Source organism: Panthera tigris, chromosome D3 (assembly GCF_018350195.1).
Source record: "Panthera tigris isolate Pti1 chromosome D3, P.tigris_Pti1_mat1.1, whole genome shotgun sequence".
NCBI classification, from domain to species: domain Eukaryota; kingdom Metazoa; phylum Chordata; class Mammalia; order Carnivora; family Felidae; genus Panthera; species Panthera tigris.
In genome coordinates this window covers 5,227,976-5,250,521 of record NC_056671.1, presented here as the reverse complement: position 1 = coordinate 5,250,521, position 22,546 = coordinate 5,227,976, and the positions used below count along the sequence as shown (strand labels likewise).

The 22,546-nt window shown below is 56.9% G+C and overlaps 1 protein-coding gene across 6 annotated transcripts in view; it reads right to left on the bottom strand.

The window, feature by feature from the left end:
* Positions 1-22,546, bottom strand: part of SCARB1 (scavenger receptor class B member 1) — a 68,792-nt gene that overhangs the window by 5,337 nt on the left and 40,909 nt on the right. For 5 of the 6 annotated variants that reach the window (XM_042963042.1, XM_042963044.1, XM_042963046.1 and 2 more), the window contains exons 4-11: positions 20,473-20,676; positions 18,800-18,895; positions 17,227-17,342; positions 14,769-14,935; positions 9,601-9,719; positions 6,557-6,630; positions 3,446-3,497; positions 2,182-2,328 (exon numbers count right to left, since the gene is read on the bottom strand). In XM_042963042.1, the coding sequence (XP_042818976.1) occupies positions 2,182-2,328; positions 3,446-3,497; positions 6,557-6,630; positions 9,601-9,719; positions 14,769-14,935; positions 17,227-17,342; positions 18,800-18,895; positions 20,473-20,676 (975 nt within the window). The remainder of the gene's footprint in view (positions 1-2,181; positions 2,329-3,445; positions 3,498-6,556; positions 6,631-9,600; positions 9,720-14,768; positions 14,936-17,226; positions 17,343-18,799; positions 18,896-20,472; positions 20,677-22,546) is intronic. The other variant, XM_042963045.1, reaches the window with a different exon arrangement.

Below are 22,546 nucleotides of genomic sequence, written 5' to 3'. Positions count from 1 at the left end.
CCACGGAAGGCCTAGGGGCGCCTGGGTGGCTCAGTCGGTGAAGCGTCCGACTTCAGCTCAGGTCATGATCTCAGAGTCTGTGAGTTCGAGCCCCGCGTCGGGCTCTGTGCGGACAGCTCAGAGCCTGGAGCCTGTTTCGGATTCCTTGTCTCCCTCTCTCTCTGCCCCTCCCCCGCTCATACTCTGTCTCTCTCTCCTTCGAAAATAAACATTAAAAAAATAAAAAAAAACACATAAGGCCTAATGCCTGCTAAGTTCCCCCGCAAAAAAAATACATAATGGGATAAATTTCCATTATTTGGCCTCCAGTGACACCTGTAGGGACTGCGTCCTCAGTGAAAACAGACATCCTTACTGGGTCCGAGGGCGGTGAGGCCTGGAGGCCTGGAGGGAAGGGGCCTTAGCCAGCGATTTCACACGTGCTTCCTCATTCTCCTTCCCCCTCTGGCTTCCGACGGACACTTAGGAGACAGAGAGGACAGATCCAGCCAGTCCACTGGGTCCCCTGGCTGTGACAGGACACCTTCACTGCTGGAAGCACCCAAGGAGGGATCCACAAGCTGGGAGCCTTGGCTTCTGGTCCCCTCCACCCTCCTAGCGTAAATCAGTCAAAAAACTATAGGGAGTTTCCTTGCGCTCCCTAGAGCACGAGGTCTGCTCAGCCCGGTCTCCCTGGGCCCCCAACAGGCTGCTTACACCCCTCGATCACCAGGGACTCAAACACCAGAGCACTGGCACGATGAGAGCTCCGGGGCCTTGGCACCCTGGCACCAGGGCCAACCTTTCCCCCTAAAGGATGGGGAATTTGGAAGGCACATCGGGTTAAGGGTCCGAAACCTATGTTAGGAGCCTGGGAAGGTTTATCGTTGCCCCCAGCGAGCAAGCAAGCGTGCAAGCCACCCCCCAAAAAGAGGAGAAAACAGAAGAGTTGTTTGCCAAAGCTGAAGCAAGAAAGCAGGTGCTGCGGGGGCCCAAGGCCCCTCCCACACGCCTTGCCCATCCCCACCTCAGGGCCTTTGCACTGGCTATTCCTGTGCTTGAAGCACTCCGTCTGTGACTCTGTGCTGACTGCCTCATTAGCATTCACATCTAAGCCTAAATTCTGCCTCTTCGGGGAAGGCTTTCCGGATGCTCTCTATAGCTGCCCCCAGCCCTCTTGAATACAACGCTCCCTGGTCCAGTAGCCACACAGGGCCGTTAGGTCTTTTAAGTGGGGTGAGTCTAGGGGCGCCCGAGTGGCACAGCCAGTTAAGTGTCCAAATCTTGGTATCGGCTCAGATCACGGTCTCACTGTCAAGAGATCGAGCCCCGTGTCAGGCTCCATGCGCTGGGCACAGAGCCTACTTGGGATTCTCTCTCTCTCTCGCTCTCACCCTCTCCTATCCCTCCCCTGCTCTCTCTCTCTCAAAATAAATAAACATTTAAAAATAAATAAATAAAAAAATGGGGTGAGTCCGATTCAAGACCTGCCGTAAGTGTTAAAACACACAGCAGATTTTAAAGACTTAACGTAAAAAAAAAATAATGTAAAATACAGTTAAATTTGTATTTTTCGTGTTGATTGCATGTTCATACGGCCATATTTCGGGCCTATCCGGATTAAACAAAATCTAGGATTAAAATCGATTTCTTTTTACTGGATGGGGCGACTAAAAAAATCTAAGTTTCCAATCCCGGATGCGGCTCACGGATTTCTAGCGGACAGCGCTAACCTGTCACGTGTCCCGCCACCTTTATCATCGGCGGAGTGATCTTTTCTATTTACTTGGTCGTCTTCTGTCTCGCCAACACGCAAGCCACGTGCCCCCAGGGCGGGACCGTGTCTGTCTCGTTCACGGCCGTGAACCTGGCACCCAGCAGGTGCTGACTTGACGAGCAAACCATTCAAGGACCAGGTCTCATGACCAGAACCCACCCAAAGCCCCTCCAAGGGAGGGTCCCCAGGCCTCCCGGGACAGGCAGAAAAAAGTGGTAAATGCGGGACGCGAGTGAGGCAGAGACGCAGGGCAGCTCCCCTGCCCCAGGCAGAGACATGGCACCGCTGCCCAAGGCGGGCTCCAAGCTGAGGGCGTCTGCGGGAGCGACTGGAGGAACGGCCGGGCGAGCCCATCCGAGTCCCGCTTACCCCGACAGGCGAGCAGGGGGCCGTTCGGCCCGGGCCTCCCTCCAGCCGCCACCTACCTGGCTCCGGATCTGGTGGATGATGGGGATGAACAGCAGCACGCAGCCCAGCCCGACGAGGACGTACTGGGCATAGTGTAGCACACTGGGCACCAACACCAGCTGGGTGTAGAAGGTCTGCAGGGGCTCACCTTCCATTGCCCCGCTCTGGGGATGGAGAACAACAGACTAACAGGCTGGGCCGCACTCGGCAGGCCCCGGGACACGGAGGCCGCGCCACGCCACCTCCAGGCCCCCCGCCCCTTACCCGTCTCACGGCCGCCCCCCTCCCAGAGCTTGTGATGGAGCCTGCGGGGGCCTCCGTTCCCTCGGGGCCCCACGCGGGACTACATTTCCCAGACTCCCTTGCAGCCGGACAGGGCCACGTGATCGTGTTCCGGCCAACAGGAGGCGGGCCCAGTATGCCGCGACTTCCGGCCGGCCCATAGACACCTGCCCGCGGATTCTCTAGTTCTCTGTCCTAACTCCCTGAAGGTGACGGGCTCTGAGGCTCCCCGGGAGGGCGGGGCCATGAGGCAGAGCTCCGCCTCCCACAACCGGCCCAGCCTGTGAGGTGAGCTCTGCCTGATTGAAAACAAGCTGGCCATGGAAACCAATTTGACAATAAATTTCATAGATTGAAAAAAAAAACAAAAAAAAAAACAAGCTGGCCAGAAGGAACCCTGAAAAGCTGGGAGGAGAGAAAGTTCAAGGGAAAAGCTGATACCCTAGGGGGCGGCTGGGGGGCTCAGTTGGTTAAGCATCCAACTTCGGCTCTCTGGGCACGATCTCAAGGTTCGTGGGTTCGAGACCCGACGAGGGCTTAAACCCTGGCGCTTGCTTCGAATTCTGTGTCCCTGTCTCTCTGCTCCTCCCCCCCCCCTCGTCCTCTCTCTCTCTCAAAAATAAACATTAAAAAGTTTTTTTAAAAAAAGAAAAGCTGACACTCTGAAAAGCAACTTCCTCCCTCTCCGGAGAAGTGGTCAAGTGCATTTACAAAATTACACCCTGGGCCAGATAGAGCTTCACATTTTCATGCAGCTTCTGTCTTCCTCACCTCAAGTGATCCTTTCAACTCCGTGGGATAATTGATACAAAGCGCTTGGACCTCAGGAAGCTTCTAACAGATGGTTTTATAGCCGCCCCCCCCCCTTCCAGCTCCCAGCCCAGCCTCCCCTCCTCCACAAACAGCCCCCCTCCTTCAAAGCCCACACCGGCCCCTCCCTGGGGTCCCAGACACCATGCCCAACGGTTCCCCCGCAGGCAACGTGAGACAGCCTCTCACCTCCTCAAACCACATCAACGGCAGGACTACTGGCTCGATCTTCCCTGTTTGTCTGGAAATAAGACCAAAACATTGTGAGTTTTGTCAGCATGTTTTTTATGTCAGGCAGCTTTGGACATGTGATCGTAGGGTCCAGATCAGCAGGGATTTGATTTTGCAAGGACTGGATTGGTGCCGGCTTGAGAGAGGGGTATTTCCTGGCAGGGAGCAACTCGGCGATCTGCTCACGTCTTTTTGAATTAAAAACTCACGTCACCTACACGGTGGGGGGCCGGGGGGACTGCCAGCGACCTGGCTGATGCCCACCGGTGCCTTTTAGAAACAAAAGCCCACACTAATTCGGGATGGTAATGCACCCAGCACCTCCTGCTTTCCTTTGGAGAGTCTGGAGGCTGGGTCCACGCCAGAGGGTGTCTACGTGACCAGGCCCCAATAAATACCCTGGGCGCTGAGTCCCTAATGGACTTCCCTGGTAGAAGACACTTCGCATGCGTTGTCACAACTCAATGCTGGGGGAATTAAGGGCGTCCTATGTGACTGTCCCAGGAGAGGGTTCTGGAAGCTTCTGCCTGGCTCCCCCAGACTTCACCCCACGCACCTTTTCCTTCGCTGATTTTGCTTGACTCCTTCCTCCGTAATCAATCACAGCCACGAGTACAACTATGTTCGGGGTCCTGGGTGTCCCCACTGAATCATCGAACCGGACGGTGGTCTGTCTTGGGGTCCCCCCGACACAGCACTGACTAGCTGTGTGACCTTGGGCACGCGACCTACCTTCCCTGTGTCTCCTCCGCCAAGCGGGGACTGCACTGGCACTGAATGCGGCCCCGTGAAAAGTGCTCAGAAGAACACCCACCCTATAGAAACCACTCCAAGCTCGTTACTGTCGTCGCTGTTGTTCGTTACCAGCGAACAAACGGGCCAAAATATTCTTCAGCTTCACCGTTTTGGGGTCTGCTTAAAGAAGGCACAGCCGGACGGAGGGGAAAGGGGACCCACCAGGGGGACAGAACCAGAGTCGGCACGAATGGCCAAAATCCTTCAGTCACCACTCTCAGAACTCTCTCGGGCCGCCTGAGACACAGAGTGTCGTGCAGGGCAACGAGTTTATACGGCACCCGCCGCGGAGGCAACACACAGAAAACACTAGAGAAACACAACAGGAAGTCCACGCTGGCCCCTTCTTATTTGAGTTTGTAGGAACTGGTGTAAGTTCAGGGCAAAGAGCACGCAACCCAGCTGTCGGGATCTTGCGAGGATGGGGCGCCAGAGTCCCCCGGACGAGCCACAGCGAAACAGCTCTCCATGCGGGCAGCTGTGTCTCTGGCTTTTTCCCACGGCCACTGGCCCTCGGGGCTGGCGGGAGGCACCGCTGTTAGACCGGTTCCCTCGAGGCCAGAAGGAGTGGGGGGGGGGGGGGTCAGACAGCTGTGTCGTCCCACACCCAGAGGCCCAGAGAGGTCAGGTCAGGGTAGAGGCCCGGGAGTCCCCACCACGCAGAATCCAGCGGCCCCCGGGGGTCCTGCTGACTTGAGCAACGTTTGTCGGGGATTCAAATTCACTTCCCACAGGTGAAAGTTAAGAGAGTGCTGGTTAAAATCCAGATTTTGAGAAACGCCTTTGAAAATGCACCCGATGGGGCCCACAGCCGGCGTGAGCCCCCTGGTGCTGGGGAGGGGCGGGTCCTGGGCCCCATCCCCACCGGCCTGCCCGGCTTCTCCTAGTCACCTGCCGGCCCCCCACGAAGTGATGCAGGCCCCAGAGCCGGAGCTCCGGGGTCAGGGGGAGGGCAGGCGCCTGGTGAACCCCCTGTGCCATTTCACCACCTAGCACACCCTCGGACAGCCCCCAAACACCCAGATAAAAAGCCAGGGCGGGAGCCTAAGAGAGGAGCGTGTTCTTTCCAGCTGAAAGGCATTTTACAAAGCCGGCGAGATAGATGCTCACATTCCTGCAGCCCAGGAATCTTTGTAGGGGAAGCTTTTTTTAATGAAACTATTCCAAATATGCGTAAAGAAACAAAACAAAACAAAACCACAGAAGCCAGACCCCACCACCACGACTAAACCGGCGCAGCCCCTCGCCCAGCCCCCTCGTTCCAACCGCAGCTGGCGAGGATCGTGCGGGCCCGACGGCTCCCACGCTGCCGGCGGGAAGGCCGACCGGGCAGCTGCCGTGCAAAACAGCAGCTCCAACGCTGAACGCAGAGTTCCCGCGACGCCCGGCGAGGGATCCGCCCCCACGTGTCTGCCCAAGGGAATCGAAAGCGTGTGCACCCACCGGCAACATATACGGGCACGTTCGCTACTCACGACGGCCAAAAGCGACAGAGACCCAGATGCCCCTCAACTGAGCGAGAAAACACGCCGTGTGCGTCCAACGGAACAGGATTCGGCCATAAAACGGAAGACGCTCGGACACCTGCTACGCCTCGGATGAGCCCCGACGCCGGTGAGAGACGCCAGACGGCGAAGGCCACGGCTCCTACGCTTCCATTTATGGGACGTTTCCGGCACAGGCAAATCCAGAGGCACGGAAAGTAGGTCAGGGCCTGCCAGGGGCTGGGGGAGGCGGGGGGCGGCTGCTAACGGACACGGGGTATCTTTGGGGGTGACGGACTGCGACGGCCCTGCGCGACTCCACGGATCTGCCCCCAGTCACCGGGTTGTACGTTTGAAAAGGGTGAGCGTAACGGTATGTGAATTGTATCTCGGTAAGGCCACGATGCGACACGGAAATAAAGCGAAACAGAAAGGAATATCAGGGCTTAAAATATTCCTCCCACAAAGGGAAGAGTCACACTGTAAAATGCCTGTTGGGTGCGTTTCCATTTTCAAAGACTTGCTTTTGCCAGGATTTAATTTTTTTTTTTTTTTTTCCCAGTTTTCTGTTGAGTGGGAAACCGCTTGGACAGAAGAGTCTGCTGAATCTGGGGGACAGATGTTAAGACAGAAAAAGCGGGGGTTCCGGGGCGGGGACCAGCCGGCACATCCGGGAGGAGCGTCTCCCTCCCCACGTGCGGGGTCCCTGGGGACGTGTCCCCCCTCCACCCCAGTCCCAAGTCCCCGCCCCCAAACAAGCCACGCGGCCCCTCCTCCCGGACCCACTCACCCGATGCCTTTGATGGCCTTGACGTACAGGCTCAGCTGTAGTTTCACAGAGCAGTTCATGGGGATCCCGGTGACCTGTAGGAACAGCACGGTGAGGGGTCTGGGTTCGCGCCCCGGGAACGCCCCCAAACCCGCGTCCCTGGTCCCGCTCAGAGCGCAGGCGTCAGGGCTGAACTGCCGGGGCACCGGGGCCTCCCCGCTGGCTCCAGGCCCTTCGAGGGGGCGGGGGGGGGGGACACAAGCTTCCCCGAAGGCTCTTGTGCCCACGACGCTTCTCTGAGTGCACAGTGACGTTTGCCACTGGTTGCCCACCCCTCCCCCCTCCTCCAGACCAAACAACACAGATTTGCATGTGAATAAAGCCGCTCTCCATCACACAACTTGCCCTGACCGTCTCAAACCTAATGTTTTATCCTTGTGTTCACTTTTATGGCTGCCGCCTTCTTTTTTTCGAGAAATTTGTAATTTCCGACGCGAGGTGGTGACAGGAAACTTCCTCTGTGCCGAAACCTACCCTTTTCTTCTAAGAGAGGAGTTTTTAAAGCGGTAAGCAGACAGCAGGAGAAGCGACACACACGTAGGCCCCAACTCAGGGAGGTGGCTCCCGAAGAGGAAAGGGACCGAGGTTGGAGGTCGGGAGGCCAGAACTGTCGCCTCTTAGCTGAGGCCTGGTTCTTCATCTGCAAAAGGGGCTCATTCCCGCCATCTCACTGCAGGGCGAAATAAGGGATGGAAAACAGCCACACTCCGGGCCATAAACGCTTGCGTGACGATCACGCACATTGGGGGAAAGGGAAATATCTTCCATGAAAAGTAGGCCTTCCGGGCCCCGATGGCCCAGAGGGACAGCACAAAGGCCGTGCTCCCAAGAAGAGCTTGGACCCAAGAACCGGCAGGCTGGGAGGGAGTCCACCCGCGGGTGGAAAAGTGATGAGGCAGCAGGCCGGAGGCTGTCCTCCTCAGAGAGGCCTGCTGGCCGGGCTGGTCGGCGGCTGGTGTCCGGGAACCTGGATTTCGGGAGCCCCCCCCTCACTCCCTAACTGATGAGGGGGGCTCACTGTGCCTGGACTGTTTGTACAAACATTGTGATTTATGCCGACCATCAGTCTCCCCGCGGGAGTCTGGAAGTTCGGGAGGTACCAGGCAGAGGGTGCTGCTGGGAACAGTCCCCGGTGAACACCCAGGGCGCTGTCTCTAACGGGCTTCCCTGGGGGATGATTCACCGCACTGCTGAGGGAATTAAGTGTGTGCTGTGCGGCCCCCCTGGGAGACGGTACTCCGTCTCCTTTCTCTGCAACAAATCACAGCCGTGATTTCCACCATATGCTGAGTCTGGGAGTCCTGCTAGCAAATCGTCAGACTCGGGGGTGGTCTCGGAGACCCCGAAATGTTAAGACGATGTGGAAAAGCCTTAGCATTTCTTTTCTTTTTTTTTTTTACATTTTTTTAAATGTTTATTTTCAAGACAGAGAGAGACAGAACATGAGCGGGGAAGGGGCGGAGACAGAGGGAGACCCAGAATCCAAAGCAGGCTCCGGGCTCCGAGCGGTCCGCACGGGGCCCGACGCGGGGCTCGAACTCACGAACCGTGGGATCGTGACCTGAGCCGAAGTCGGATGCTTAACCGACTGAGCCACCCAGACACCCCGAGCCTTAACATTTCTAACAAGAAAGAACGAACTTCAATGGAACACATAATATATTAATATTAATTACTACCAATTTAATTAACGAATACCATTAAATTAACCTCATTAAAATTCACTAGATATTAGCACAGGACATGAGGTGGGGGCGTCAGAAGGCCTGTGTTTGGACTCAGCTTTGCCGCTTACTTATGCCCACTTATCAAACCCGTACCTACTGAGTTCCTCTATGCGAACGGCTAGAAGTCAAGCGATGAACGGAACACAATGGATCTTTCCTCTGTGGAGCCAACGATCCCGTTTATTAGTTGTATCACGTGACCTACCTGGGCCACAGTTTCCCCATCTGTACAATGGGAGGAGCAGTGCTCCCTGCCCAGATAATTGTGCAAATTTACTGCGTTACTGCATGTGAAAGTATCCGGCTGGTGTCTGGACCATAATGAGTGTGCAAGCACTATTTGCTGGAGGTGAAGTGCATGTAGTCACAGTTGACTTAACTAGCCTGGGTTCCTAGTGAAAAGAGACAGAGAGAGAGAGAGAGACGACTTAACCAGCCTGGGTTCTTAGTGAAAAGAGAGAGAGAGAAGGACACAGTTGACTTAACCAGCCTGGGTTCTTAGTGAAAAGAGAGAGACAGTTGACTTAACCAGCCTGGGTTCTTAGTGAAAAGAGAGGGGGGCGGGGCAGGGGGAGAAGGTGGAGTGCCAGGGGCTGGTGAACGGAGTCAGGAGCTCCGAAAATCCGAGGGGTACGCAGAGAAACGACGTGGAACGGTGTCAGGCAGAAGAGGTTTGAAAAAGGCCTGTCCGGAAGGCCACGAGTGTCCATGCAGGAGACAGAAACCCGCAGGATTTTTAATCAACAGTGAAGGCCGCCAGGTCCAAATGGGCACCTTTTACAGTGACAGCGATACTAGGAGATAAGGCAATCAGGTAAAGATAGGCCCACGGGAGGGCCACCTCTGTGGGCCTGCTACCCTCTTCTCTTGGTCCCCACCTGCAGACAGAATGTCACAGAGGACAAATTCCCCAGAACCCAACTTATCTACAAGATATTCCAGGCTCTTGTCGGGACCTAGACATCTTTATGACATATTGGCACAGTCAGAGGGCTCTTCTGGCTAACTCCTATGCTGATAATTCTAACTGATTTACTGTCTTATGGTCCTTTCAGAAAGACAATTCCCTTGTGACGAAATAATGAATCCCTTGAACTATGGAGTCAGGGCAAAGTAGGGACTTCTGACAGCTTGGCATTCCAGAAGCTATCAATGCCAAGGAAAGCCAGGCTTCCCATCGCCCCCCTACCCCACCACCAGAATAGCTCAGTGCCTGGGGGGAGGGAAGGGGGAGAAGCTGGCATCCCGCCCCCCACAGGCTGACAGGCAAGGGCTCACCGGGTGGACGTCCAGGAATAAGGAATGTTCCTCTGGGTTGGGGTGGAGGCCAAGCACCGCCTCTGCCAGCATCGGGTCGGCGTTGTAGAAGTGAGGGTGGGAGAGAAACAAGGGTGCATCTAGAAGGCAGAGGGGCGGAGAGAAGGGGGGGCATCAGACAAGGGAGAGCGTCAGCACGTCCAAGGCTTGCTTTCGTGCCAGGCTCACGGGATGAAACAGAGCCGCTGCCTACAGAGCCCGCGGATGATGACAAAATGCAAACGACAATAACTAGACAGAGAGAATCCCTTCATCCGGCCTGTAAATGCCTGTCAAGTGCCCAAGAGATGCCAGGCACTGGGAAGAGACGAGCCCTGTGTCCCAGGGGTGGGAACGGAGGAGCTGCTGACGTGGGTGAGGAGGTCACAGGAAGGAAAGGAGGATGGTTAAAATACGCCAGGCAGGGAAGGCCAGGGAAGGACATTTCAGGGGGAGGGTTTGGCAGAAGCAAAGGCGGGGAGGTGGGGAAATGCACACGGAGCAGACAGGGCGTGGAGGAGAATTACAGGAGTTGAGGAGAGAAAGGCAAGTCGAGGCCAGATCTGGACTTGGGTGGGGAAGGGGTATCCCGACCGCCAAGCCAAGCAGCCCAGGCTGTATTCTGCAGGCAACGCGGCAATCATCGGAGATGCTGAGAAACATGAGGCTGAACCTCCCCATCAACTGATCGAGCAAGGCAAACACCAACGCATCCTCGTATGCTCAGGACAACGTACAAAGGGCCTGACGGACAATGAGTTGACGAGGAAAAGAATGAGTCTCTGTCAAAAACCCACGAGGATCCAGAAGAGGCAAATCCTACAGACAGAATGCAGACTGAGCTCGCCAGGGGCCGGGGGAGGGGAGATGGAGAGTGGCTGGTAATGGGTATGGGTCTCTTTTCGGAAGGATGAGAACATTCTGGAACTAGACAGAGACGGGAGGTGCACAATATTGTAAATGTGCTAAATGCCACCGAACTGCATTTTTTTTTTACATTTTTAAAAATGTTCATTAATTTGACAGGGGGGTGGGGACGGGCAGAGAGAGGGAGACAGAGGATCTCCGTGCTGATAGCAGACAGCCCGATGCGGGGCTCGAACTCACGAAACGTGAGATCATGACCTGAACCGAAGTCGGACACTTAACCGACTGAGTCACCCAGGCAGCCCTGGACTGAACATTTTTAAATGGTTAATTTTAGGGGCTCCTGGGTGGCTGAGTTGGTGACGTGTCTGACTCTTGATTTTGGCTCTGGTCATGATCTCGTGGTTCGTGAGTCTGAGCCCCAAAGTGGGCTCCGTCCGGACAGGGCAGAGGCTGCTTGGGATTCTCTCTCCCCCTCTCTCTGCCCCTCCCCTGCTGGTGTACTCTCTCTCAATATAAATAAATAAACTTTTAAAAAATAAAAAAAATAAAAATCTTTTAAAAAGACAGATGGGCGAGGGGCGCCTGGGTGGCTCAGTCGGTTGAGCGTCGGACTTCGGCTCAGGTCATGATCTCACGGTTCGTGAGTTCGAGCGCAGCGTCGGGCTCTGTGCGGACAGCTCAGAGCCTGGAGCCTGCTTCACATTCTGTGTCTCCTTCTCTCTCTGCCCCTCCCTGACTTGTGCTCTGTCTCTCAAAAATAAATGTAAAAAAAATAATAATTAAATTAAAAAAAAAAAAAAAGATGGGCGCTGGAAAGGCCTCTTAGCACCGACAGAGACTCTGCTGGGGGTACCTGGAAGGAGGGTAAGGGACTGGGAAAGCACGAAGCCTCTCTCCCACGTCGGCCAATGTCACTTAAAGCCACCTCCTGGGACCTTCGAAGCTACCTTGAGCACCCCACCCCCAGAGACAACATCCCACAATTCGGAAAACCTCATTTCCCATTCTCCCATCTCTGCCGTGAAACGACCAGAGCAAACACGAGGACCCCATGTTTACAGACGGCAGAAGCGGGACCCTCAGTAAGGGGGGCAGTCACCTCGTCAGGCCCTTGAGGGTCTCAAATCTCAAACAAGCCCCCGCGTGCGTCCAAGCCTGGGGAAACCTAAAGTGGGTGAGACCAACGTGCCATCACTTGCTTCGGACGCTAAGCACGCTTGATTTTTCCTGGCAAGCACACATGCACGTGACCCTTTCTATTTGATTTCCAAACGGCACGGGCAATGAGTGGTCAGCCATTTACAGCTTTGTGGTGCCCCCAGCCAGACGGAAGCCCAGGATCGCCACAGATTATGACTAAGAGGCTCTGCTGAGCAAGTCTGAGGACCTTACACAGCACGGAAGTCTGAGGAGCCGAGAGTCATGATCCGGGTGCCGGTTACACGGGTCCGTGCGCTTTGTGGAATTTCAAACTGCACGTTTTGCTTGGGGACCTCTCGGTACACATGTTCATTTCAACACAAAAGGGAGAAATCTTATTTATACCTATGTTTCAATTCCCTTGCGCTTTTTTTTTAAGTTTATTTATTTATTTGGGGGGGGGGGCGGAGGAAGAGAGAGAATTCCAAGCAGGCTCCACGTTGCCAGCACAGAGCCCCACCTGGGGCTCCAACCCATGAACTGGGAGATCATGACCTGAGCCCGTATCAAGACTGGGACACTCAACCCACTGAGCCACCCGGATGCCCCTAAAATTCCCTTGCACTTTTGAGGTCGTTTGGGCAGATGTGCTAAGATGAGACCGTGCCAACCTCGTCCCTAGCCTTCCCGAGCGGATGGACATACGGTCTGCGCCTGCCGGGCACCCACTCTTTTTTCTGCAACCTAGACCCCAACCCTGGAACCAGCCCGCCCCTCACAGGCTAGGCGAGTGCTGGCCCCACCCACGGAATCAGGGGCTGAGCATGTGACACAGCCTGGCCAATCGGCATAACCCTTGGCCACGGTGATTGGGTCACAGCTGGCCGTGGATCCAAGGTGGACCAATCAGGGTGAACCCTGGGAGCTTTTGCAGGATGAGGAGGTCTTATGTGGCCCCCTTTGTGCAGGACGCCCAGAGGGGAGCAGGGGAGCCTGGGGCCCGAGGGGAGAGCCCGCCTGGCAGCAAAGCCAGCCCGGAAGAAAACCGAGCTGGCACACGGGGCGGAAGGCAGCTTCTGACGACAGCTGATCTCTGGAGCCATGCCCACGGACCCCACTGAAGGAAGAATTCAACAGAGGGCAAGGCCAGGGGGGCTCACACAAGGCCACGACAGAGGGCATTTCCAGCCCCCAGCTCTAAACCCGTCACCTACCGAGCACCCCATTCTGCCTGAGCTTGGGGACGTCGTCCAACCCGCAGACAGTCCTTCCCTCCCACAAACCCTGCTGCAAACCACCCCTCTCGGATCCCCATCTTCAGCTGGAAATGCGGCTTCGGCCCCCCACAGGCCCCCAGGAGGCAAGACCCAGTCATGTGAGGAGTGGTTTCTTGTCCCACCAACCGTGTGACCTCGGGCATGTCCCAGCCCTGAGCCCCAGTGTCCTAAGTGCAGGATACACCCACACACCCGTACCTTCAAATGCTCCACACCAGCCACAGTTCTAGAAGCTGAGGACAGAGCCCTGCCGAGAACACTTACAGTCTAGTGAAGGACACAGACCGTAAATAAAACAAAACACACAGTCAGGGATTACAGGGAGTGCCGAGCACCAAGAACGCAATCAAGGGTGAAGTGACAGAGAGCGGCTGGCGGGGGCAACTTCAGCATGGAAATCAGGGCAGGCCACGTGGAGGAGGTGGCATCTGAACAGACCAAAAGGAAGGGAGGGAATGATCCACATAGATCCACGTGGATATCTAGGGAAAGGACTCTGCAGGCAATGGGACAGCTGATGCAAAGGGCCTGAGGTAGGACCAAGCTTGACAGACTCTAGAAACAGGGAGAAGACGACGGGGCTGAAGACTAGTTGGTGGGGGAAGCAGAGGAAGAAACGATGTCAGAGAAGCTGGCACGGGCCACATCCCGCAGAGCACGGAGACCAGGGTCAGGGCTCCGGCATATGTCACCGGGGAGCTGTTAGACATTCGAAGCAAAGGGCTGGCTGGCAATCCGTGTTTTGGAAAGGTCCCTCGGGCTGCTCTCTCGAACAGCATCCAACACACCTTTCCACAACGACGAACGTGTCGTCCTTCTGTGCTGGCCGTCCTGTACGGAGGTCACCAGGCACACGCGGGTGGTAAACATCCGAAAGGCGGCCAGTGCGACTAAGGCACCACCTTTTCAACCTGGTTGCATTCAAACCCGTTTCGATTTACGTAGCCCCGTGGGGCCAGTGGGGAGCGACCGCACGGGGCAGACTGGGGAACAGTTGGTACGTGGGGTGACGGCAGTGCGACGTGGCGGGGGCCAAAGGGAGGGGCCCGGACCGCGAGGAGGCGGGGTCCCGGGAGGGAGGACGGACCCCCTTCACTGCTCCATCCACAAGCAGAGGCTTCCTCTCCTCCCAACATCGGACAAAGGGCCCTTCCCACGAGGCCGCGTCCTCAAGGCACGTCTCCTGGTGTGGCAGGCACAACGAGGCCCTCCCCAAACACGTCCGTGGAGCCCGTGAAAACGTTAGCCTCCCCACGGCCAAGGGGGCCGAAGGACGCAGGTGGAATTAAGGCTGCTAATCGGCTAGCCTTTAACTCAGGGCGTGTGGCCCGGATTACCCCCCGGGGGGCCCGGGATGGTCTCCGGGGTCTTCAAACTGGAAGAGGGAAGCAGGAGAGATGTGGGATCAGAGATGATCGTGGACGTGGGGCCAGAGACAAGTGGTGTCGCTGGCGGTGAGGCTGGAGACGGGAGCCAGGAACCAAGGGATCCCGGGGGCCTCCCAAGGGCACAGCGGCCCGTGGCTCCCCCCTCGAGTGTCCAGCCAGGAAGCTGTCAGCCCGCGGGCATCTGGGCCCTCGCCTGGGGAGGCCTGCGTCGCACCGTCAGAGGCGTCAGAGGCTGTCGCTCTCGGCCCCTAAGGTTGTGGGAATTCGTGCCGACAGCCACTAATCTACGCGGCGTATTGCTTTTTCAGATTATCTGTCTACTGCCCTCCTTATCTCCGGCCAATTAATGGAATTATCAAGAGTAAAGAGGCCAGAGATTAGACAGACGGCGGGGGGCCCGTAGGGACAGAGAGATGCCTGGCGGCGTCGGGCTACACCCTCCCGCCCACCCTCCCGGGGGACGAGAGGCACGTACTGAACCTGCAGGTGCTGATGTTCTGAATCCCAGACTCCAGGCAGGGGCAGAAGCCCTCGTTGGGCGGGTAGATGGAGCCGTTGGCAAACAAGGTGCTGGGGGCCACGAAGCGATAGGTGGGGATGCCTTCGAACACCCCTGACTCCTTGTAGACCAGGTTCATGGACCTGTGGGGGACAGACGGGGTACAGGATGACGTCCCGCACGTCGCGGCTAGACCGGTCCCGCTGAAGGCGGCCCCAGCTGAGCCCCTCCTCACTGCACTGTCTCCACCTGCACTGCCACCCCCCCCCACCCCCCACCGCCCCCAGGTCCCAGCAGCTGCCTCCGTCTCTCAGCCGGGGGCTTGCCAATCGCTCCCCCTGCCTCCCCGCCCACACCCATCTGGTCTCCACAAGCAGATGGCAGTTTAAAATAAGAACACAGTCACGTCCCCACGTGAAGTCACAATGGCTTCCCGGGGCGCCCGGGGGGCTCAGTCGGTTGAGCGTCCGACTCCCGGCTCAGGTCGCGATCTCGCGGTTCGTGGGTCCGAGCCCCGCGTGGGGCCCTGTGCTGACAGCTCGGAGCCTGGAGCCTGTTTCGGATTCTGTGTCTCCCCCTCTCTCTGCCCCTCCCCCTCTCACACTCTCTCTCAAAAATAAATAATAAACATTTTAAAAAGTGCAATTGCTTCCAGTATTTTTTTTTTCTAATTTTTTTTAACACTTATTTATTTTTGAGAGACAGAGCATGAGCAGGGGAGGGGCAGAGAGAGAGGGAGACACAGAATCCGAAACCGGCTCCAGGCTCTGAGCTGTCAGCCCAGAGCCCGAGGCGGGGCTCGAACTCACAGACCGCGAGATCATGACCTGAGCCGAAGCTGGACGCTTAACCGACTGAGCCACCCAGGCGCCCCTTTAATGTTTATTTTTAAGAGAGACAGTGTGTGAGCAGGGGAGGGGCAGAGAGAGAGGGAGACACAGAATCCAAAGCAGGCTCCAGGCTCCGAGCCATCAGCATAGAGCCCGACTCGGGACCTGAACCCACAGACCACGAGACCATGACCTGAGCTGAAATCAGACATTAAACCACCTGAGCCGCCCAGGCGCCCCATCAATTGCTTCCAGTCTTATCTAGAATACGATCTGCTGTCCTCACGACGGTCCAAAGGCCTCTTTGGGGTCCAGCCCCTTTACAGCACCCCACGGGCCCCCTGGCTGTGGCTCAGACGTGCTCCCTCCTGCCCCTGGTCCTTTTCCTCCATCCGGCCTCCCCGGGCTGATCACACATCAGCTTCAGTTCTGCACACACGTGGTGACTGAGCCACCACGGCCTCAGCCAGCGGCACCGTGTCCCCCACCCTGTTCTCCCTGCCGTGTTTCTCGAAGGCACTTCTGAACTTGAATATGGACTCTGGATTACAACCATGCTGTCCACGGAGGCCATCTGTCGCACACGCCCCTCGGATGGGGCGAGTCTGGGTGTGGCCCGCCGTAAGCATAAAACACATTCCACATTTCTACAGCTTGTTACAAAAAAATTTTTTTTAAAAAACAGTAACACATCTCAGTAACATTCGACGTTGCTTACAGGCCAATGTGGTAACGTTTTGGGTACAGTTGGGTCAAATAAAACCTATCGTTAAAATTAACTTCGTGTCCGTCTTGCTACTTTTTTTTAACGCAGCCACTAGAAAATCTAAAATTGCAGACAGGACTCGCGTTCCTAGGGGACAGCAGCGGCCCAGACAACAGTGTTAAGGTGGACGCTAGATTTCTTCATTTTCATGACGGTAATGTGGTCGCGCAAGAAAACGTCCTTGTTTTTAGAAAACGCTCCCTGAGGTACTGAGGCGTCCAACTTACTCTCGGACGGTCCCGGGGGCTGAGCAGTGACGAGAGAGAGCGGATGGGGCAGGAGAGAAATGACCGCCAAAACTGAGGGAAATGGCACCTGCTTGCGGCTTTTCTCTGGGTTGAAATTTCTCGTTTTAAGAAGTAAACAGAGGCACAGCAAAGGCGACTCCAGCAGAGGGGTCTCTCAGAGGAGAGCTCTGTCTATTCTCACCCTCACTGGGGCCCCCAGAATCCACCGGGCCTCCAAGGCCACACTCTGGAGCCCAAAGAGGCTGTCGGACGCGCGTCTAGCGATCTGAGCGTCCAAATGGACAACAGGGCAGCTGGACGGATGCCGCAGGGAACCGGTGCTCACCCCATTCCCAGCCCTCGGGACCTGATGGCTTCCTGCCCCTTGCCAGCATGCCGACCCCTGCCCGCAGCCTCTCGGGGTGCAGGAGGGGTGTGGCCCTTCACGGTGTAACCAAAGAGGGTTCCGGACCGTGCCAAGGGCCCAGGAACACACAAAGAGCTTCCCAAGCACACGCGAAAAGCCACTCGGTTAGGCCGTGAGCGTCCACAAAGCCAACTTCCGCTGCCCGGGGAAGGCCCAGGATGACCCAGGATGTCCCAGCAATTACCGGCAGGCCTCGGGGCTGTAGAATTCCAGTGAGGTCTCAGGAGTCATGAACGGCGCCCACATCTGTCCAGACGTCCCATTGATCATGTTGCACTGGTCAGAATGCCAGTATTTGACCTGCGGGGAAGCGTTCGGACGCGCCCATTGAGCTCCGCGATGACCACACCCGACCTGGGGCGGCGACCGCACGGGGCCCCGGGGAGAAGGGCACCCACCACTCCATTCCAGAAGCCGGTCCCCTCGGGGAGGCGAGCGGGCGGCCGCACGGACAGCCAGAGAGCGTCGGTTGTGGCTCCCCGCTCGCTAACACGGACCCTCGAACGGGCACCTTTGCCCCGGGGACTCGGTGACTTTATCTGTAAAATCACCCCCATCTCCAAGGGGCACAGTGAGCAGGAGAGGAGGGAGGTGAGAGGTGAGACTCTGGCATCCTCACCATTCAGAGAGGACGTCACCAGAACACAGATAAGGGAGGGGGTAAGTAAAATATTTACCGTATTTACTGTGAAACATCTACGGTAAGCAAAATATTTAAAATCATAATGGTGCCCCCGTCCCCCAGGGGGCGATCTCAACCCAGCGGCCGCCTCTGGGAAGTGAGGCCTGGAAAGAACAAAACAGACCCCTCCCCTTCTGGCCCTCTGTTGTGTGCACCCGCGTATCTGTGCGTTGAAAACACAAGCCAGAGAAGGCGGAGAGCCTCCGCTGGGAAGGGTTGTTACCGGCTGCAAATGGTGATCTGGCCGCTCCGGGCATGGACCAGGGGGACGGGGGGGGGATCGCTGGGGCCCCCAGGTCACGGTGAGCGCTTGGCAGGTGTGAACAACATTTGCATCCGTACCAAGAAAAGGCAAGTAAGGTGGAAAACAGCAAGTTGCGGGCCAACACATCTCGTCACATTCGAAGGAGCACACCCACCTTGCACGCGGGCGTGGAAGGGACAGAGGAGGACAGGAAGACCCCATACTGCACACCGTGGACTCCCCGCTGTGCCCCAGGGCAGGGGGGCCGGCGTGTGGAGCGGTGCAAGGGGCACTTAATCTGTCTCTACTGGTTTGTCGTTTCTCGGTTTTAATTTTTATAGCCGGCTCCCAGCTGTCAGCCCAGAGCCCAACGCGGGGCTCGAACTCACAAACCGTGAGATCCTGACCGGAGCCGAAGTCGGACTCTTAACCGATCGAGCCACCCAGGCGCCCCTCTGTTGTCTTATCTTTTTAATGTGAGCGTCTTCCCGTGTTCCTAGTGTAATTATATCTTTTAATGCGATGGGTGGTTATAGGATCAGCGTAGTCTCTTTGAAGTGGTTTTGTAAATTCGACAAAAGGAAAGAAAGAACTCCCTTCCTGGTATACACTAGGTGCTACATAAGTAGAGCTTCTATTCCCCACCTGCCCGTTCAGAACCAAGAGCTACTTGAACCCCGACCACAGGCAAAATCCCCGACTTCGAGAACGGTCTCCACTCCAGAGGGGAACACGCTCCGGAGTTCCAAGAGAAACAGGGAGGCCAGCACAGGTGGCCTCTGTGGCTCCCGCCCGGCCCCCGAGCAGGGGGGCACCGCCCCTTGCCCTCACCTTGCTAAGTCCGTTCCACTTGTCCACGAGGTGGATCCTGCTGAAGTCTTTGACCCCCGTGAACACGGTGAAGAGCCCGGAATTGGAGTTGTTCAGCTGCGGACAAGGACAGAGAACAGCGTCTTTAAGCCTCGCGACAGGGGCAGAGGCCCCGGGGCCCGGCCCTCGAGCACACCCGTTTATTTAGAGGCCGTTCCCCGCTTCACCCAGGGGACAGGGGCCTCGATATCTTGTTCACTGCTGCCTCCCGGTGCCTGGGTCCCTGAAGTGGCCAAAAAGAGCAGACGGCCCCCTGGTCACCCACACTGGACACAGCATACAAGCCAGGAGCGAACTTACTGTTTCGAGCCTCTGAGGTTCTGGGGCTGCTTATTACACAGCATAACCTGGTCTATCCTAACGGATACAGGACCTAATGTTTGTTATCGAGCAGGTTCTGGACAGAAAGCCCCAGGCTCTGGCACTCTGAGGAGGTTTCCTAGAAACAGATTTCTAATTCACACGCAAAGCACACAAAGAAATGAGTGACCGTGGGGTGAAATCTAGAAGCCTCCCCTTCCTCCTTCGTAACAAAACCCAAACCTTACTCAGGGCATCAGCGCAGCAGCTGCGGCCTTTAGCCTTTTCGGCTGCGTTTCCCCACTTCCCTTGCGGTTAGGCGCGGCCACTTGACGAAGTTCTGGCCAAGGGAAAGCAAGTGGAAATCGGTTTCCTCCCTCCCAAAGAAGGAGACAGCTGGGTCATGTTGCTTCGTCCTCAACTCCCTTGCCTGCCTCTCCATCCCCAACCGCTCCTTCCTTCCCATTCTGCTTCCCGGAGGGTGGGTGCGACCGCAGGCGCTCCGGCAGCCACACGGGACCATGTGGTAATCTGGAGTACGAAAACCACACCGTAAGGATGGGAGAGCAGAGCAGTAGGAAAACACTCTGGATCCCTGAAGGCTATGAAGACACCACACCAACACTGAACAGTCACTGCTGGGATGTTATTTCGGCGTTTCCGTCATACGCAAACATAGATTACGCGGCTGCTACTCGCTTCGCAATAATTCTCACTTGTTTACGAGTCTATAAGACGCTTTGAAAGGAATCATGTCACTTCACCCCAAACTTGCCAGCTTACCCACCCACTCAGGACCTGCCAAAACGTAGTGAGTGTCTATCACGTGCCAGGGGCGGAATCCCAGCCTGCCTCCCCCGCGCCCCCCAACACAGAGCAGCAACGCCCAAAGGGGAGGCTGAGGCTGGAGCCACTCGGAGGGCTCGCTGAAACCTGCGGCTGAGGGAGCCAAGGTCAGGCTGTCCGTCGGCCCAGGGCTCAGGAGCCCAATCCCTACCGGACTATCAGGGGTCGAGATCAAGAGGAAGCAGGCAGCCCGGGGCAGCGTCAGGGTCAACACTCTTGACCCGCCTGCCCGGCCGCCGGTCTCCGTTCGTCCACCGGCAGCCGCAAGCGTCCAGCCGCACCTGAGCACAGGCCTGGAGTTTCCAGTCTGATGGGCCAGCAAACTCTCTGCTTGTCCTAAGCCACTTTGAGTTAGGTTTTCTGCCCTTGACAACCCAATGCCCCCAGGTCCCCGGCCAGCCCGAAAAGCAGGCCGCTGACCCATCTTCCAGGCCGTGGCAACGAGGACACGACCCAAGCCCCCGAATTGCTGGCCGAGCCGCACTTACCTCCGCAAAGAGCCCAAACTTGCCCTTGAAGGGAAACATGTTTGGCAGGTACTTGTTGACGAGGTGCACCAGAGGGTCCTCGTAGCCCCACATGATCTCGCCCACAGTGCGGTTCATGAAGGCACGCTCTCCGAGGGTGCTGAACGCCAAGGTCATGATCAGCTTCAGGCTCATGGGCTTGTTCTCCATCATCATCGCCGCACCCTGCAGAGCCCAGGGACACCACAGGCTAGATGCCACGGGTCCGTCCACCCTGGACGTCACGCCGGGCCCAGGCCAGCCCGCCACCTGTTCCCGTACGGTCTGAGAGCCAAGAACATTTTTGTATATTTTTCACGTTTACTCATTTTTGAGAGAAAGACCGCAGGGCAGGGGCAGAGAGAGAGAGAGAGAGAGAGAGAGGGAGAGGGAGACAGAGACTCCGAAGCAGGCTCTGTGCTGACCGCAGGGAGCCCGGCGCGGGGCTCGAACTCACAAACCGCGAGACCACGGCCCGAGCTGGAGTCGGGAGACTTGACCGGCGGAGCCACCCGGACGCCCCATAATTTTACGTTTTCAAACGGTTGAAGAAAAGAGTTTTCAAAACAATGAACATGATAGGAAACGCACATTCAGTGTCCATATGAAACAAAGTTTCATTGGAACGTAGCCACGTCTACCCATTTGTGTTGTCTTTGGCTGTTTGTGCATTGGCAGGCAGAGCTGAACGGTTGCAACACAGACTACGTGGCCCTCGGAGCCTAAAATATTTACTATCTGGCCCGTTACAGAAGTTTGCTCCCCTGTTCAAAACACGTAAAAGCACACGTGTGTAAGTGGGGTGTGCATGCAAGGCCCGCTCCCGCTCCTTTATAAATGGTGATAGCCTGCTGCTTGTGCTCTGTACCCGCCTTTCTCCCCCTTGGATACTCCTTAGGGACTGCTCTGAGCCACCACCTACAGCCCCGCCCCCTGCCCCCCCCCCCCACTCCCCGGTCCCGGGTCCCCGTCCCCGCCCACCGCCCGCATCCCCTCCCCCTGCTGCCGGGCCAGGTCCTAGCACCGCCTGGCTGCAATAAACCACCGCAACGAAACCGCACACGATGGAACAATATTTAGGTTGTTTCTGGAATCTGCTCTGACGAGGTTGCCAAAATGAATATCCGCGGGTACAAACATCTTCTGTGTGTGTTAGGCTATCAGGAGGACACATTCCTACCCGTGGAGCTTCTGAGGTCGGAAGCAAGGTGCAATTTCTATTTAAAGTCACTGCCCTCCGACGGCCCCTCCCAGTTCCTCCCGGCAGGACGTGAGCGTGTCCGTTTCCACGAATGCTCACGAACCCTGGGAGTTACCGGGAGGGCTGTGCCCACCTGATCGGTGGGGCAAAGCGTCTCCGCTGCCAAAGCTTAAGGATCTAACTCTGGGGGAGGCAGCTGTGAAGCTTCGGGATGCATTCATTCCCCTGTCCCGTCCGTCCAACGGACTCGGCAGGTGAGCTCGCCTCGGATCCAGGGCCCAGCCGAGGGCCGGCCCCCAGATCACCGACAAGTAGACAAGGTAACGTGTGTAAGGCCCATCAACACTAACGTGTTAGCAGAGCATTAACACGACAGGCGTGAGCCCCCTCTCTCTAGAAAGGCCTGCTGGCAAAACTGGCCCTTGGCCGCCATCTGGGAACTCGGGTTTGCAGGGGTTCCCACCCCTCTCTGACTGATAAGGGGTGGGGGTGGGGGGCTCTCTGTGCCTGGACTCCTTGTACAAACAGTATGATTTACGCCGACCAGTGCTTTCCTTCCGGGGATCTGGATTTCGGTGGGTGCCAGGCAGAAGGTGCCTCCGTGACCAGCCCCCGAGAAAAGCCCTGGGGACGGAGTGTCTACAGGTCTCCCGGGGGATAAGCCTTCATTCACGTGCACTGTCACAGCCTGTTGCCGGGGGACGTGGGGGAGTCCTGGCCTCCACCCCACACGCCTTTTTCCCTTTGCTGATTTTGTGCCGCACCCTCCCTCCGCAACAGATCACAGTGGACTCCCGCGAGCCCTCCCAGGGAGTCGGCGAGCCTGGAGGCGGGCTCGGGGACCCCAGCCCACGG